This window comes from Panthera onca, chromosome B1 (assembly GCF_046562875.1).
Source record: "Panthera onca isolate mPanOnc1 chromosome B1, mPanOnc1 haplotype 2, whole genome shotgun sequence".
Classification (NCBI taxonomy): Eukaryota; Metazoa; Chordata; class Mammalia; order Carnivora; family Felidae; genus Panthera; species Panthera onca.
In genome coordinates, this window is record NC_138342.1 from 169494932 (window position 1) to 169511776 (window position 16845).

General features: G+C 56.2%; 1 protein-coding gene across 3 annotated transcripts; it reads left to right on the top strand.

Annotated features, from left to right (window-relative positions):
• The first annotated feature begins 804 nt into the window (after nucleotides 1-804).
• On the top strand, nucleotides 805-14150 carry PDLIM2 (PDZ and LIM domain 2). Of its 3 annotated transcripts, none has more exons than XR_009615955.3 (10): nucleotides 805-968; nucleotides 2398-2492; nucleotides 3213-3364; nucleotides 6137-6206; nucleotides 6316-6467; nucleotides 6624-6702; nucleotides 10216-10304; nucleotides 10460-10697; nucleotides 12139-12256; nucleotides 13572-13686. XR_009615955.3 is itself a non-coding variant. In XM_060653292.3 (10 exons), the coding sequence occupies exons 2-10, from the start codon at nucleotides 2400-2402 to the stop codon at nucleotides 13747-13749; spliced, it is 1077 nt and encodes a 358-aa protein (XP_060509275.1). In that variant the 5' UTR covers nucleotides 808-953; nucleotides 2398-2399; the 3' UTR covers nucleotides 13750-14150. The 3 variants fall into 3 exon arrangements, 2 of the variants coding, with proteins under 2 accessions (XP_060509275.1, XP_060509274.1); XM_060653292.3 differs by having other exon boundaries at nucleotides 808-953; nucleotides 10552-10697; nucleotides 13572-14150; XM_060653291.3 differs by having other exon boundaries at nucleotides 809-968; nucleotides 10552-10697; nucleotides 13572-14150.
• The last annotated feature ends 2695 nt before the right edge of the window (nucleotides 14151-16845 follow it).

Genomic DNA, 16845 nt, shown 5'->3' on the forward strand with positions numbered 1-16845 from the left:
TAGAGCCTGGGTTCCAGGTGGTTGGCAGAGGGCTGGCCACATGGGCAGCGAGGGCCAGTGGTGACTGTTGGGGCTGGCCCACCCCAGGCGGGGCAGCAGAGAGCGTGAGGGGAGGGCAGCTAGGAACGGAAAGAGCATCAGCCCGGGAGAGTGCCCAGCGCCCTCCAGCCAGCAGTCTCTCCATCTCTTGGGCCTGGAAGGTCTCCCTGAGCGGAGCAGGCTTGAGAAGCATCTCATACAGGGAAGCTCCGAGCAGCCCGAAAACCCCAGCAGTCTGCGCCACCGACTAGCCGGGGCGCCGGCCGTTGGGGAACGGAGTTGAAGAGGTCGGAGGGGCGGCCGCGGCTGGGGATCTGTGGGTGTCGGGGCTGCACCCGCGCCTGTGTCGGAGCCCGGAGTGGGCGGCGATGCCAGACGGACCGCAGACAGACCCAGCCGGCCCAGCCCCGCCCCCGCCCCGGGTGTGGGGGTGCTCGAGGGGCCCTTCGAAGGCGGGTGGGCGCGACCGGCCTGGGGGAGTTTCGGGAGGGGCGCCAGTCTCAGCTGTTTGTGAAGTGGGGCTCGCGACCCGTCACCGGAACGCCTCCGCGGCACCCTCAGGGGGCAGTCGGGAGGAGAAGGGCACCTCGGGGACGACGACCGCAGCCTTCAGGGGCCTCTAGGGAGAGACCCTCCCCCCACGCGCACACCCCCCGCGGGGCGCGGGCCAGGTGGCAGCGCCGGGGCTGGGCTGCGCGGAGGAGGCGTCCTCCCCGGCCAGGGGCGGCGGCAGGGGCGGCTCCGGGATCACATGGGCGGAGGCAGGTCCTGGAGCCCCGGGCGGGCTCTCCCCAGAGTCGGGCAGACGGCGGCAGCGGCGGCAGCGGGAGCGGCGGTGTCTCCACACCTTCCCTCCTTCCCCTCCCTTCCCTACCGGGCCTGGCCTCCCAGCCCGACGAGTGAGAGCGAGCCAGGTGAGCGGGAGCCAGGTGAGCGCGCCCACCTGCGCACCGTCCGCACGGCCGACGAGCTTCCCGGCTCCGGGGACCTCGCAGCTCTGCGCGCCGCGTCCCCTCTGCGCAGCTCTCAGCGCCTCGGCTCTTTCCTCCGCCCACGGCCTGCAGCCTCCCTAGAGGCTGGTGCGCCCCGCGTGCTGGGCTTTCCTGGTCCCGGGCGCTCCTCCTCCAGCCCCCGGCCCGTGGGTACTTTGGCCTCGGAGCACAGAAGGTGCCAGAACTGGGAGAGCCGGGCCGACGGGCTGGGCACCTCCCCGGGGCCCCGGGCGCGGAGTCCACAGGCAGGCTCAAAGGTCTGAGACTCCAAAGCGTCTATGAACCGCCAGCGCCAACCTGGGTACCTAGGCAGGGACAGGGGCTAGTCCGGAGCAAAAGGGGAAGCCAAGGACCGGGGAGAGGGCAGACAGCTCCTCTTGCTTGGGCGTCCTCTGCCCAGGTTCCTAAACACGGGAAGTGGCCCTAGTGTCTTTGATGTTGATTGGCAGCACTTGCAGTCACTGGGCCTCCCCAGGGGCAGCCCCAGGGTGGGTGCTGGGCAGGGTGGTGGCCCAGGCTGGCATTGCAGCTTCCTGCCTGGGTTGGCTCCCAGCTCCATAACTAGAGGCTCAGGAAATCCTACAAGGGCTTGGTGTGCAAGGACACTCCCTTGCCCAGCGGAGGGGGCAGTGGATGGGAGGCCTGTGGCCCCAGCTAGCAGGCAGCATCAATCAGCTCAACCTGCTGGCCATTGCCAGGGGGTGGGTGTGCCCAACTTGGCAGATGAGCCCGTCCTCCTGGCCGGGGCTGTTCAGAGGGCAGCAGGCCCCTGGAGGAGGTGGGAAGCCCAGTCTTGCCTATCTGGACCACATCGCCAGGGGCCAGGCAGGCAGCCAGGAGGCCCCCCTGAAGACCTTGGGCCAGTCCCCATCCAGCCAACTACTTGAAGAGTCTGTGGTGGCATCACCCCCTTGTTTGCTATCACTCCTGTTCCCAGAGTGCTGCCCTCCCCCAGAGTGGGGAGGAAGTACCTTGTGCAGTCAGTTTTGGGGACCGGAAGCCAGCACTGGTGGGACTTAACCTTGTGGTGGGGGAGGGGGAGAGGGAGAGGCAGGAAACCATGACATCTCCTACCACCTGCTAGCCCCTGCCGCCTGTTCTCCGGCAAAAGCCCCTGTGAGGCACCCTAACAGCCTGCCTTTGGGGAGTTGCTTTGCTGAAGATGGTGGCGGTGAAGGGGGAACTCAGAGTCACGGCTTCCCAGGGCGGGGGAAGTGAAACTGGGGGGGGGGAGGGAGGGAGTTAGTCACTTCCTCTACCCTCCCCTTCACCCGCCCAGCCCCTGACTGGCTGCTCCCTGGACCTGTCATCCCCTCTCTTTTACCTCTTCCATCACCTTACAGTGTCTCCATCCCTTCTTCCTCAGATATGGCCCTAACAGTGGATGTGGTGGGGCCAGGGCCCTGGGGCTTCCGGATCACTGGGGGCAGGGATTTCCACACGCCTATCATGGTGACCAAGGTAAGGGCTAATTCCAGGAGCTAAGGTGGTACCCCCAAAGTTAGGGTCTACTCTGTCTACCTGGTCCCCACAGGCACCTTTCTTTTTTAATTCTGGAGCCAGAAGGCCTGCTTCTGGGAGTGTTAGCCTGGGGAGGACCAGGCTCCTGGGCCCTGTTGCCGTGGGGATGTGGTGACCACTTCAGGAGCAGACTACTAGGGAGTGAAAGGGAGCTGGTCCAAGTACAGGGCCTGCTCTTTTCTCCTTGCTCACCAACCCCATACCTGCTGGCAGCCATTTTGGGAGGTTATGAGAACAGGAGCCCCAAGTTCTTGGCAGTTTCCTCTTGACCCAGGCCCAGGCCAGGGAGCATTCATGCAGAAGGCCTGTGTGCAGGCAGCCACCTGCATGGTGTGATTTGCACGGGCAGGGCTCTCTATCCAAAAGTATTTCCAAGCACAGTCCCTGAAACTCTGCCATTTCTTCTGGAGGCCCCTGTTAGAGTGTCAGTGCTGGGGTGGGGGGTGGGGTTCCACTCCAGCTTTTGGAGGGGATTAGCTGATAAGCTGGGCAGACACTGCTGTGCAGAGAGACAAAGGGGGACACAGGCCAGTCTGGTTCAAACCAGGTTCTGTGTTTCTTGGGCAGGACAGAGAGAAATCCCCTCTCCTCCATCCCTACATAATGTCATCACTGTCTGAGCAGGGGTGCCTCAGACCACTTGCTTCTCATCCCCTCCAGGTAACTGAGAGGAGCAAGGCTGAGGCTGCTGACCTCCGGCCTGGAGACATTATTGTGGCCATCAACGGGGAGAGTGCTGAGGGTATGCTTCATGCTGAGGCCCAGAGCAAGATCCGCCAGAGCCCCTCACCCCTGAGGCTGCAGCTAGACCGGTAGGCCCTCCACCTCTGCTGGGCCTGCCAGCATTCTCCTCCCCTCGGCCAGCCCGCTGCACAGTGGCTGCCCTCACCCCCTGTTCTTAGCCCCAGCCCGGCCTTCCTGGGCCCTTTTGGCTCATCTTTAGACGGTCTGGGCTCTGGACCTGCAGCAGAGTGGGCTGAGGGGTGTCCCTGTACCTAGCTGGGCATGTAGCCATGGGCAGGGCAGGCTGGCATTAGCCACCTGGATGCCCGGGTTTGACTGGTTCCCAAGTGTGCAGGGCACAGGGTGTGGGCATGAAGTGGGTTGAAGAGGGGAAAGGTGTGCCTTAGGCTGGGTCTCCTGGGCCCCTGCCTCCAAGAGGGGATGGCCTTTGTTCATGTCCTGGGGAGTAGGTTGAGGAGTTTGGAGGCTCATTCCCCAAAGAACCCCTCTGTCCTTCCCCTTTGCCTCTCCAGGCTTTGTTGGTGAAGGCAGATTCCTGGGCTTGGGTTTTCAGTCCAGAAGCCTGGGTTGGGGAGGGGAACAGGTGGCTCCCTGGGGTGGGGCATCATAGTGAGTCACAGGGAAGGAATGCTGGAAGATCCCCCAGCCAGGAGAACCCTCTGGGCGGGCCTTGAACTTGAGTCAGATACCTCCTGCCTCTCTGTCCCCCCCCCCCCCCTTCCCCACTGGGCTCTCTCTGGGCCCTGGCTCCATGCCCTCTCTTCACCTCTACCATCCCACAGTGCTGTAGAAGCTGGCTCCCATGATGTCCCGGCCCCTTTAGTGACTCCCTCATGCCACTCAGACTCATGAGTGTTTGCAGGAGTGGGACCCAGACGAGGAGGGTGGAGAGTAGTACCTCATGGCAGCTGGGAAGGGGACCAAAATCTACAAGAGACTGCAGAGTCGGGTGGGGGAGGGACAGGGAGCTGCTGACACCACCATTTCCTCTCAGGTCCCTCTTAGAGGGATCCAGTCCCATCAGGGAGTGGGCCTGGCCGAGCCCCTCCAAGCCTCCAGTTCCATGTTGGGCAGGTCAAGACTCTCTGCCTCTTCTTTCCCTTGCCCGGCCTGCTCCTAAACCCTCCTAGTCTTCCCTACCTCAGGAAGCCTCTTGAGCACCCAGAGCTCTGTGGCAGGAAGCAGTGCTCTGGACTGGAGCCAAGGCCCAAGCTCCCTTCACTCTGATCCCACACCCCTCCCTGGGGAGGCTGAGGCTGGTGTGTGTGGTGACTGAGGTTCTTGTTGACCTCTCTAGAAGTGACCAGACAACCAGGAACGGTATAGTGGGATTGGGACATGGCAGGCCCTTTCTCCACCCTCAGCTGGTACCAGCCCTCCAATGTCCTCCTGTTCAAGGCTCCAGTGGGAAGGGCTTTGGAGGGGGTCTCCTGGGGTTCTTCTCTTGCTGGCTGCCTTGGTGATTGGTGGAAAGCTGGGCCTACTTGTTGCCCTGGCTCTCCAGGTCCTGCAGGAAGGGGGGCTGGCTCCACCCTTTGTTTCACGGAGAAATGTTTAGAAGGGACCATGGAGCACCTGGGTGCCTCAGTTGGTTAAGCATCTGACTCTTGATTTTGGTTCAGATCATGATGTCACAGTTGGTGAGTTCAAGCCCTACATCAGGCTCTCCACTGACAGTGTGGAGCCTGCTTGGGATTCTCTCTCTCTTCCTCTCTCTTTGACCTCCCTCATGCAGCACACATGCTCCCTCCCTCTCTCTCTCTCTTCTCTCTCTCTCTCTCTCTCACTCAAGAATAAATTAATTAAAAAAAAAAAAAAAAAGAAGAAGAAGAAGGGACCAGGAATGATCCTCCCCAAGATATTCCAGCCATCAGCAGCAAAGCTGGTGGGGAATAGCCTCTGGCTGGGTAGAGGAGAGTGAGCAGCTGGCCCAGCCATTGTTGGGCTTTAGGAAACTCACTTTCCTTCTCTAGGCTTCAGTTTTTCTATGGGTGAAAGATAAAGAATTATTTATGTGAAATCAGCAATCTTCCCCAAAGTTGATCTACAAGCTGATGCTGACCAGTGACAAAGTGTGTATGAAATTAAAAAAAAAAAAGGAAAGAAAGAAAGAAAGGAAGAAAGAAAGAAAGAAAGAAAGGAAAGAAGGAAGGAAGGAAGGAAGGAAAAGAAAAAGGCCTCTGGGCTGGCTCAGTCAGTGGAGCATGTGACTTTTCATCTCAGGGTTGTAAGTTTGAGCCCCACCCCACATTGGGCACAGAGATTACTTAAAAAAAAAAAAAAAAAAAAAAGGGGGGGGGGCACCGGGGTGGCTCAGTCAGTTAAGTGTCTGATTCTTGATTTTGGCTCAGGTCAGGATCTCACAGTTCATGAGTCTGAGCCCCGTGTGAAGGCCCAGAATGGGGCCTCACTTCAGGCTCCAAGCTGATAGTGCCTATGGATCCTGCTTGGGACTCTCCCGCCTCTCTCTGCCCCTCCCCTGCCTGCACCCTCCCTCTCAAAATAAATAAATAAGTAAACTTTAAAAAACAGAAAAGAAAAAAAAGACAAGAGATAATAGGAGGAGTTTTTACTAAAATTGAATTTATTGAACTTTTCGCTGAAATTCTACATACTGATGCTAAACCTTCCATTCCTTTGAGAAATGATGGTAGTTGTTAACAATAGTTGTTTGTTTTCAATTTGGCAAAGTTGAAATTTGACAGCCTGATGTCCAAATGTTTTGAACCTTGTACTAGTCTTGAGAATCTTGTGGGAACAGCTGCAATCTGTGGCCCTTATCCCGTTAGTGGGGGGCCAGGACCCCTGTGACTTGCCTCCCCCCCCTACCCTCTCCTCAGGTCTCGGGCTGCTTCCCCCCAGCAGACCAATGGGGAAAGCTCTGTGGAAGGGCTGGCGACTCGCTTCCAGGTAGGATGGTGCCTTCTGCGGGGAACTCCAGCACCCCAAAATGAGGGGAGACCTGAGGGGCAGGGCTGGTAGGGGACGGGTACCCCCTTCTCAGTCCTTCTTTCCACAGGGCTCCGTGAGGACGCACACTGACAGCCAGTCCTCCCTGAGGTCTTCCTGCTCCAGCCCAGTCTTTTCCAGCCCCCAGCCCGGCAGCCCGTTCTCTGCCCTGCCCCCCACCAGCCCGCAGGCCCTCCCTGGAGAGACTGTTGTCAGCCGCAGGTGAGCCCAGGGGGTGAGCACCGTGGCCACAGAGTCTGGACCAGGCCTCTCAGGCTGAGTAACTGGGTTTAGGGGAGTTTGAGGGCACCCTCCTCTTCCCTGAGGCAGGCTGGGTGGGATGCCCGGCGCGCACACCATCCATTTCCCCCATTTCAGTTTCCAGAGCCTGGCACATTCCCCGGGATTGGCTGCTGCTGACCGCTTTTCCTACGGGGGCCGCCCCAGAAGTCGACCGGTAAGAATACCTGGTGGGGAGGATAGATCCTCCCGTCCTGGCTGGTTGCCAGTGGCACACATTGGGCTGCAGATGGCAGGTCCCACCTGGGCAACCAGCGCCTCATCTCTTAGCAACAAGCATGCCCCTCTCCTGAGCCAGAAGGCCACTGTGTCTGGTGGTAGGCCACACTTCCTGTGCCTGGGGCCCTGCCCTGCCAGTCCCAGGTGGCCTTCTACCTCTTGTACTCCCATTTGCCGCCTCCCCCCTTCTGCTAGCTTCCTCCCTTCCTGAGTGTTTCTCTTGGGCCAGGGCTGAAATAGTTTTGCTGCTGTTGTTGGGATGGTTCCCTCTGGCTCTGGCTGCATCTCTTGAACACATTCCTCCCCATTCCAAGCCCCATGCCTGCCCCCAACTCCCATCACCCCATCCCCCTTCCTCCTTGTCTGACTCAGCCCAGAGAACCACCAATGGGACTGTGGTTCTGCCTCATGTAGCACTTGGCTTACTCTCTGTCTGCCCCTCTCCCTGCTCTTCTACCCTGGATGCCCCCCTGCCAGATCCCACTGTGCACTAGTGACAGCCTTCCCCACCCCCCCACCTCCCTTAACATTTCTCCTCTCTAAGGGCAGGGGTGGTGAGGAAGTGAGGGACTGAGTCGGCCAACAGTCCTGGGCCACAGCTGCTGGGGGCAGAGTTGGTGGGGGGCATGTCCAGCCTTTGGGGTGAAAGGGATGAGGCCCAGCTGCTGGAATCCTACCTCCGGTTGATTCTGCATTCCAGAAAGCAGAGTCTTTGGAGATGACTGGGGGAGGGAATTAGAAACTGGGGGCTCTGGAGAAGGAAGGAGTGGGCTTCACTGGGGGCTGCACAGTAGGGGCTCTCCAGTGGCCTGCTATGGGCCCACCAGGTGGCCTGCCAGGCAATGTGGGCATAGAAATGCATTCAATAAGATCCCTGTCTTTAAAGAATTTAAAATGTAGTTGGGGAGATAAGACAAACATGTAAAGCAGTTTTGGAACAATTAAGTACTAAACAGTGTGGTCTTAATTATAAAAGCAGGAGGCATTCTGGGAGGGGAGAGATGAATGTGGGCTGGGTGGCCTGAGAAGGCTTTGTCAGGAATTTTGCTGGACGTCAGAGGTAGGACCGGGTAGGGTTTAGATTAGAGGATGATAAGCCAGGGAGACGGGAAAGCAGTTTGTAAGCAAGACCTGGCGTGTTTGGGCCCGGTGAGGGGGGGCTTCTCTGGGAGATCTTTGGGCTGAGACCAGTTGGGAATGTGCTTGGCCCAGGGCGTGGCTGGAGAGGGCCCATCCATCTTGGCCTTCTTCCTTGTGGTGTCCCAAACTTGGGCAAAGGGGAGATGCTGGTGGTACAGGGAGTGTGTCCCAAAGCAGCAGCAACACCTTGGAACCTGTTAGAAATGCAAATTTCCAGGCCTCAGCCTGGACTTACTGAATCAGATGCAGGGGTGAGAGTGTGGACAGGGGGACCAGTCTGTGTTTTAAGGAGCCTTCAGGGATCTGATGCATCCAAAGATTTGAGGACCACCCATGTGGTATAAACAGGAGCCCTGGGCCGGGTGGCAGGGAGACTTGGGTTAGTCCCACCTCTACCATCTAACTAACCTTGGATAAGCAGTCCCCATGCACCAGGTTCCCTTCTTTGGCCCCAAGGACCGTGATCATTCCTTCAACAAATTTTTATTGAGCAGTTGCTTTGTGTCAGGCACCCTTCCCAGGCTCTGGGGATGCGTTGGTGGATAAACAGATATTCCTAATCCAATGAAGTTTGCATTCTGGTCTGTCAGTGAGGCTGTGGTCAGATGGTGTGGGAGTGTCGGGGTCCCACACTTCCCTCTTGGGAGTCACTGTGTACTTTTAGCACCTTTAAAGATTCTAAGAAGTCCCGTGATAAATAGATTTAATTTTATTAGTTGTCTAAACTTGTTTAACTATAGAATTTCTCCTGGAATCCCCCCGCCCCAACCTGCCACTCACTTATTAACATCCCTGTGTTCCCCAGAACACGTGTTGAGGGGTGTTGGCCACAGATGAGCTCTTGTTGGGCAGGTGGACAGCTTTTCTGGACTTGGAGATGAAAGGTTCCTTTTGTGAAGGCAGGTATCCCTGGCTGACTAGGAGGGAGGGAGGGAAGAACTTTCTCCAGTAAGGGAGTTGGGCTCCTCTCTCTCAGGGCACAGTGGTCTGGAAGGAAGAAGGGGGTTAGAGGTGACTATAGATGAGGTGTCTGCTGTGGCCATGATTTTGCTGCTGGCTTTCGAGTTGGCTGAGGCTGCGCTCAGTCCAAGGCACAGGACACCACCAGCCTCCATAGTACCCTTCTGGAAACTGGAAGTTGCCACCTCTGGGTAGGTACACGCCTTGCTGAGCAGATGTGAAGACAGCACCCCTCTGGCTGGCATGAGAACTGGGCTTACAAAGGGAGCCTGGGCAGATTTCTCCCTGCGAGCTGCTGCCCCTGTGCAGGGCACATGCTGGCTCAGGACAGCGAGATGGGATGTCGTTCTTAAGTAACTGGTGCTGACTGTCCTTCCTGAGGAAATTATCTTACCGTCTGTCAGTTGACCGCAGGCCACCAAGTGTAGGAGGAATGTAGACTGGGGGAAGACGGCTGGGGGAGTGAGGGTCTGGGGCTTTCTTCTCAAAACTCTGCAGTTTCTGTTTTTAGCTTTAAAATCCATGCAGTTTTGTCATTTGACCCCATAACTTGTCCTTGATTTTGAATTTTAAAATGGAAGAAAGTTGGCTTTCCAGGGAAATGTGCCCTCAGCTAGTGCACGGTGGCCTGTCTTTTTGTCTCTGGGGTTCCCCTTTCCGTGGGGGATGGCCGTGGAGAGGGGGCAGGGTAGTAGGGGAGGGTGCAGAGGTACATGCCAGAAAGCAGAGCAACAATGAGGTTGAAGGCAAGATTTCTAGGTAGGTGGCAAGTGAAAAGAGCCCAAGATGGATAGCACACACCTGGGGAGGGGGAGCTGCTGCTGGGGTGTGGATCCAGAATGGGCCTGGCCCCTAAGGCTCCACGGGGCAGAATTAGACCTCCCAGGGCAGCCAGAAGAGGTTGGTCAGCCCAGACCCTGGGGCCCTCTTAGGAGAGGAAGTGTGTGTAGGAGAGAAGTCCCTTGTGCTGCCCCATCCCTGACTCCAAGACGGGTCCTTGGGCCCTTCACTCCATCCCTTTGTGTTTTCTTCTCACTGCAAAAGCATCTGCTTTCTTCCTCTCTGCTTGTTCTGCCCCTTGCCCAATCTGCTTGCAGAAACTTCACACCTCCATAGTTGGGTGCTGGCCTCTCTCCCCTTCTGGGAATGAGCAGAACACTCCCTAGTGCCCCGAGGGTAGGATTTGGTGTATTGGGCCCTTGCCGCCTGAGGGCCTGTTGGTCAGCAAGAGCTGGGGGCCCTCTGGTGTCGGGCCTGGGGAACAGCCGGGCTTGGCTCGGCAGCCCAGACGGGTGTGCGGGCCAAAGGCTCCAGCCACTGACTCCTCCCCTGGTGCCTCTCTGTCCCACAGGCCAGCCTCACCCGCGCCACGGCTGGTGACTCGGCTGTGCTGGTGCTGCCGCCTTCCCCGGGTCCCCACTCCTCCAGTCCCAGACTCAGGTACCCGGTGGATTCCGGAGGGTGGGGTGGAATCCTGGAGGGCCTGGGAGGGGCAGGAGACAGATTGGCTTTCCAGAGAGGGATTTGGGCAGGGGGAGGTCCCCGGCCACTTTAAGCCCATTTGGCTTTCCTCTGAATCCTCTGAATTCCCTCAGAATGCCTTCCCCCGGACACTCTTTCCCTGCCTTCTTGCTGGTCCTCATACCCGGGAAGGAACCCTCACTCCTGGCTGCTCCTGTCCCTGCAGTGTGGACTCAGAGGGGGGAAGCCGCCTTCTGGAGGAGGATTCAGAAGTCTACAAGATGCTGCAGGAAAATCGTGAGGGGCGGGTGGCCCCCCGACAGTCCAGCTCCTTTCGGCTCTTGCAGGAGGCTCTGGAGGCTGAAGAGAGAGGTGAGCCCCTTGGGGGCTTGGGTGCAGGAAGGAGATTCCTGCAGGATACCCCTGGACCCTGACTGGACATGATACAGAACACATATTTCCTAAGTGCTCATCATAGGAATAGGCTCCAAGGGAGTCCCTGCACTAAAGCAGCTTTCAGTCTGGTGGGGGTTGTAGGGGTGGACCCAGAGGTGCTGGCTGGGGTCAGGAAAGTGCCAAAGGGGAATGAGAAAGGTGGGTGGTGGGCTCTGTGGGGGCTGGGTCTCCAGGGTGGGCTTCGTAGAGGAAGATGGATTTGACTTGACCCTTGAAGAAAGATCAAGATTTTAACAAAGGGCCTTAAGATGGTGGCAGAGAGCGCCGTGGCATGCAGTGGTTGGCAGCTGGAGGGCTTTGGTGTGGGAGCGAGAGAGAACAGGGGGGCCTGGCAGCATGGAGGGTGGTCTCAGAGGTTAAGTCCTGGCCTCACGTGCCAGGCTGAGGAGTGCCCTCACCTAGAAGGACTGGTTAAATGATGCCAGGCAGTGCATCAGATGCTGAAGTGCATAAGAGATATGGGCTCTTGCCAGCCATTCAGTTGTTTGCTCGACAGACATCCACTGTGCCTGTCTGATGGGCCAGTGATGTGCAGAGTGTGGAGGCTGAGGGCAGACAGGCAGGCCCACCCAGCGCCTGAGGTGTGGTCAGTGCTGCAGTTGTACTGTGTGTGTTGGGGGGGCACCGGCCTAGTCCAGGGGAGAGATGAGAAAGCCTGGCCTGGGCAGTGGCTTCTGGGAGGCAGAGGATGGGACATTCAGGACTATGGGATCAGCAGCCTCACCAGCACAGTATCTGGTGGCTGGCTCCAACTCTGACACTTAGCTCCGGGGGTGTTCACTGGGGTTAGGGTGAAACGGTTTGGAGCAGACCTTGTGCATCATGACCCGGAGGCCTTGGCAGGCCCTGGGAGAGGCCCCGGGGTGAGGGGAGTGCAGACGGTCAGTGGCTTCACCGCTGGAGTCCCGGAGCCCTTGGCTGCAAACAGGGAACGTACCCGCCCAGTAACATCTGTGCTTCGTCTTCGTGTTGTTCCAAGGCTCACATGCAACTGTGCCCATAAGAACCCTTTGAAAACTTTATAACGGTGTTGTGGCGCTGTTACTATCTATCATCAGCATCTTTTAATCAATATCACCATGCCTGCTTGGCGGGACGTGGGAGGCACCGCGCAGACACTCCTCAGGTTGCCCTAGCTTTTGGGCCAACTCAGCCTCAGCCAGGGAACTGCCATGATCACTCCCTTCCTCCATTACCCACTCACCTTCACACCCAGTGTTACTTCAGGGGTCTGCATAGAAGCGCACCTTTTAGGAGTCTCCTGGGAACCGTGCTAGCGGAGTGTGAGTGGGAAAACACAGCCCGGGTGCCGCGACCGGTGGATGAGCTCTGATGTGTCTGCCCCCACCCCTCCCAGGTGGCACACCTGCCTTCCTGCCCAGCTCGCTGAGCCCCCAGTCCTCCCTGCCCACCTCCAGGGCCCTGGCCACCCCGCCCAAGCTCCACACGTGTGAGAAGTGCAGCACCAGCATTGTGTGAGTGTCTACGGCCTGGGAGGCAGGCACACCCTGACAGGGAGGTGTGGGGCGGGGCAGGGCACGGGATGCCCCCCGGAGGAGTCAACACCAGTCAGGGACCCTGGAGGGGTGTTTCCACAGCAGACCTGTGATGGGCTATGTTGGTTATTTTAAGCCTTCTTAAAATGTCTTGCTGGCTTCTTCCTGCCGCATCCCCTTCTCCCTGATTTCTTCCTCCCTCCTGGGAGGAGTAAGAAATGACGCTTCTGATTTCTCTGCAACAATCTCAAGGCCTCTGGAGATCTGCCTCTAGATGCAGTGCCTCCTCCTGGAAAATTTTGTTCTTGCCCCTTCCTCACCCCCTTTGGAAAAGGATGACTTTTCAGGAGGTAGGTTCATTTTTCCTCACAGGGTGGCATTGTAATGCAGCCACATTCTCTGGAAAAGTGCTGAAAGTCCACCCGCTCGGCCATAAATTTCTTACATGCCATGATGACGGTCAGATGACTCACCTTAGGTAAATCCCTTAGCCTCTGCAGGCTTTACTGTCTCAGCTCCAGAATGGGATACTATGCATGCCTGCTGTGCAGACACAAGGGAAGTGTTGTATGTGGTGGTTCTCAAAGAGCAGCTGCACAGTCCCTGAGGACTTGTTAGAGGGACTGCTGGCCTGTACCCCAGAGTTTCCTCTTCAGGAGGTCTCTGGCCCCAGCATTTGCATTTCCAACTTGTCCTCAGGTGATGTAGTGCTATGGTCCCGGTACCTGGGACCACACCCAGAGGACCACTGCTCCATTAACAACCCAGAAAATTCAGGACGAGTTTATTTGCCTATGTGTAAAGGAGAAACAGCTTTAAAAAAATATTTTTTTAATGTTTATTTATTTTTGAGAGAGAGAAGAAGAGAAAGAGAGAGCATTAGAGGGGGAGGGGCAGAGAGAGAGGGAGACACAGAATCTGAAGCAGGCTCCAGGCTCTGAGCTGTCAGCAGAGAGCCCAACATGGGGCTCAAACTCATGAACCACAAGATCATGACCTGAGCCAAAGTGGGATGCCCAACCAACTGAGCCACCCAGGTGTCCCCCTTTTTTTAAAAATTAGAAGTCCCGGAGGTGGTGGTTGGGGGTTATTGAAGTGAGATTCCTGAAGGAAGGCTTGGGGAGTCCAGTGTCTGAGATTTGGGGATCTTTCCAGGTCCTGACTGTGGGCCTGGAACTGGCCAGGAACTAGGCTCCCTGGGAATGAGAATGGCAGCATCATGCTATCACCCTGCCTTCCCCCACCCCCCCTCTCCCCCAGGCTAATGGTTCTCCCTTCTGCATTGCCCCTGCAGGAACCAGGCTGTGCGCATCCAGGAGGGGCGGTACCGCCACCCAGGTTGCTACACCTGTGCGGACTGTGGGCTGAACCTGAAGATGCGTGGGCACTTTTGGGTCGGAGACGAGCTGTACTGCGAGAAGCATGCCCGTCAGCGCTACTCCTCGCCCCCCGCCCTCAGCTCCCACGCCTGAGTACCCGGCTAGGTTCTCAACCTGCCCTAGACCGTGTAGGCACCTGTGCACCAGGACCATGCCAATAGCAAGTTGGCATGGAAGGGTGGTGGTTGGTGGTGGGGCCCCTGCCTCCAGGCTGGGTGAGGCTAGAGCCTGGGATCTGTGATGGGCTGTGGATGAGGACAGCTTCACCATCCCAGGCCTCTGCTGGATACTCACTTCCTCCTGTAGAACAGGCTGTGCACCAAAGTGTGAGGTGGGCACTGCATTGGATATCTTTGTGCAACAGGGATTAAGCAGGTTGGGATACAGAGATAAATATGTAGAAAGAGAGGGATAGGTCAGAGGTTAAAGGTATTCACTCTGTAAACTTTTTTGGCATATGAACTCTATAAATATACATATATGGATGAAACAAAGTAGCTCTTTCCTCTTCTTCTCTGCCTCTGCCCCTGGGGATGAACTCTGTCTACCACTGGGTAAAGAGTTTTTATTGACACAATTTTTCCCCTTTATTCCCCACATCCCCAAACCTTACCAAACCTTACCAGGTGCTTCACCACATGACACCCTCTAATGAAGAGGCTTGCATTATTTATTTATTTATTTATTTATTTATTTATTTATTTATTTAAGTTTATTTATTTTAAAAGAGACAGAGACAGAGACAGCATGAGTGGAAAGGGCGCAGAGAGACAGAGAGAGGGAGACAGAGAATCCCCAAGTAGGGTCTGCACTGGCAGAGCCCGACGCAGGACTCGATCCCGCCAACTGTGAGATCATGACCTGAGCCGAAACCAAGAGTCAGATGCTTAACCAACTGAGCCACCCAGGTGCCTCTAAAGATTTTATTTATTTTTTTATTTAAAAAAATTTTTTTAACATTTATTTATTTTTGAGACAGAGAGAGAGCATGAACAGGGGAGGGTCAGAGAAAGAGGGAGACACAGAATCTGAAACAGGCTCCAGGCTCTGAGCTGTCAGCACAGAGCCCGACGCAGGGCTCGAACCCACGGACCATGAGATCATGACCTGAGCCGAAGCTGGACGCTTAACCGACTGAGCCACCCAGGCACCCCTAAAGATTTTATTTTTAAGTAATCTCTGCACCCTGTATGGGGCTTGAACTTACAACCCCACGATTAAGAGTTGCGTGCTCCATCAACTGAGCTCACCAGGTGCCCCTCCTGGACTCTTTTATTAAGATGCCAGTTTTACTGGGATAATCTCTGGTACTTTAGAGGAATGAGTTTCTCATCCGGAGCCTGGAGAAGAGGAGGAATGCCGGAGGGCGGGCAGCAAACAGGAGGCAGGCCCGGATGTCCATGCTATCCAGGCCTGGCTCAGTGACAGTCTCATGCTCCACCAGCACTGGCTGGGCTGGCACTCGGTGCCCCTCACTCTACTTGGGGTGAATGCTGCCAGCCCAGCTGACCTACCCAGATGAGCCGGGTGGGGAGGAGAGGGGGCAACATGTAGAGTATCTTTTGCACTCCCCCAAGGCTGTCTGCATGCACTTGAGAAAGATAATCACCAGCAATAACCTTGAACTGGGCTGCAGGTTAGTCTTGCCTGGGAAGCATACACCAGAGGAGCCCCACCCTGAAGGACCTACCCCCCAAAGGTCCTCACATCCAAGCCAGGCTTGCTCTGTGTGTCCCTTCCCTGGGAGACCCTGCTGGCTTCAGTGGTAGTTGATTTGAAAAACAAACAAACAAACAAACAAAAAACCCAGAAACAAAAATAATGGGTGACTAGTGTTAGGTGTGCCTGCCCTCAGGTATGTTTGAGTTGACACAGGGGGCAGTGGTCCCCTACCAGATTTTAGGCTTTATTCACCCACCACCCCCATCTCAGAGACATTTCAGAAAGGTGCATGGGTGCTCCAGACCCACCCTGTTCCCCAGTTAGCCTGAGGAATGGGCCACAGCCTCAGCTTTATTTTCACAGAAAAGATCAAAGCTGGGCTCCAGAGGGTGTTTGTGCTGTCTGGTTCTTTTGGGAAGGAATCTCGGTGGACTGTTGGTGTTGGCTCCTCAGGCACCTGTTGATATAATTTACACCTTGATTTAACTGTCTCACCTTTTGCCTGGATGGCTGCCTTTATTTTCATAGAAAAGATCAAGGCTTTCTGTGGTTCAGGAGTGGGTGGGGCCAGAACTTTGGTCCGCAATGGGATAGTCTCCTTGATGCCACCTAGTGTCAGATGTAGCCCATGGCCGGGGAGAATGCCTGCAAAAGGGGAATTCACCCCTCTGTAAACAGTTGGGTCCTGGCACAGTGAGAATACAGAAATCTACTCCTGAAGGTAATAGTCAAGTGGCAGCCACTGAGCTGGCATGAATTAAATAATGCTACATGGCAATGAGTGCTAAGAGCGGATGTGGCACATTCAGGCATGCCCTATGCCCTGTGAGTACAGAGCAGAGACCATCTGTGTGTAAGGACAAACAGGACTTGGGCAGGTGGAGGAGACAAACATCCACTGCCAGGGGTGAGTGCAGGTGGAATGCTCAGTTTAGGGCAGCGGCTGAAGGAGGTACCAAGAGAAGACTGGAAAGGGAGATGGGAGCCTTGAATGCCAGAAGAAATGGTTTGACTTCACCTTGAGGCTTAGGGAACATTTTGAAAATTTTAAGCAGGGAAGTGACAGGTTGGAAAGGGTGGGCTGGAATATGAACATGGTGGGCCAGGGGTGTTCTGAGGAGTAGAGGAGAAGAAGTAGGGAATGAAGACCCTTGTGAAATGGGTATGCCTGGGAGTTGTTGAATGCCTTTCGAAGGCTGGACAGGTTCAGGCTGAAATCCACCTCTTTAGTTGTGGCAGGCAGCTCTCCTCCCAGGGGTCGGAGGGTTTCAGAGTGCTTTGCGGCTACACAGCCAGCTCGAGCTTGGGGGCAAACTTCTTTGGGAGATGGGAGTTATTAGTCAAACCCATTTGTCAAAGAAGGTTGGGGTCTGTCTTTGATCTTTTACCCCTGCCCTCAACCCCACCCCAAGCCAGCTGTGAGCACCCACCCCCTGTGTCCCAGTGAGGGCGGGGGGAGAGATCACCTAATTTTTTTAACCTTTATTTTTGAGAGAGAAAGAGAGAGAGTGCAGGTGGGGGAGGGGC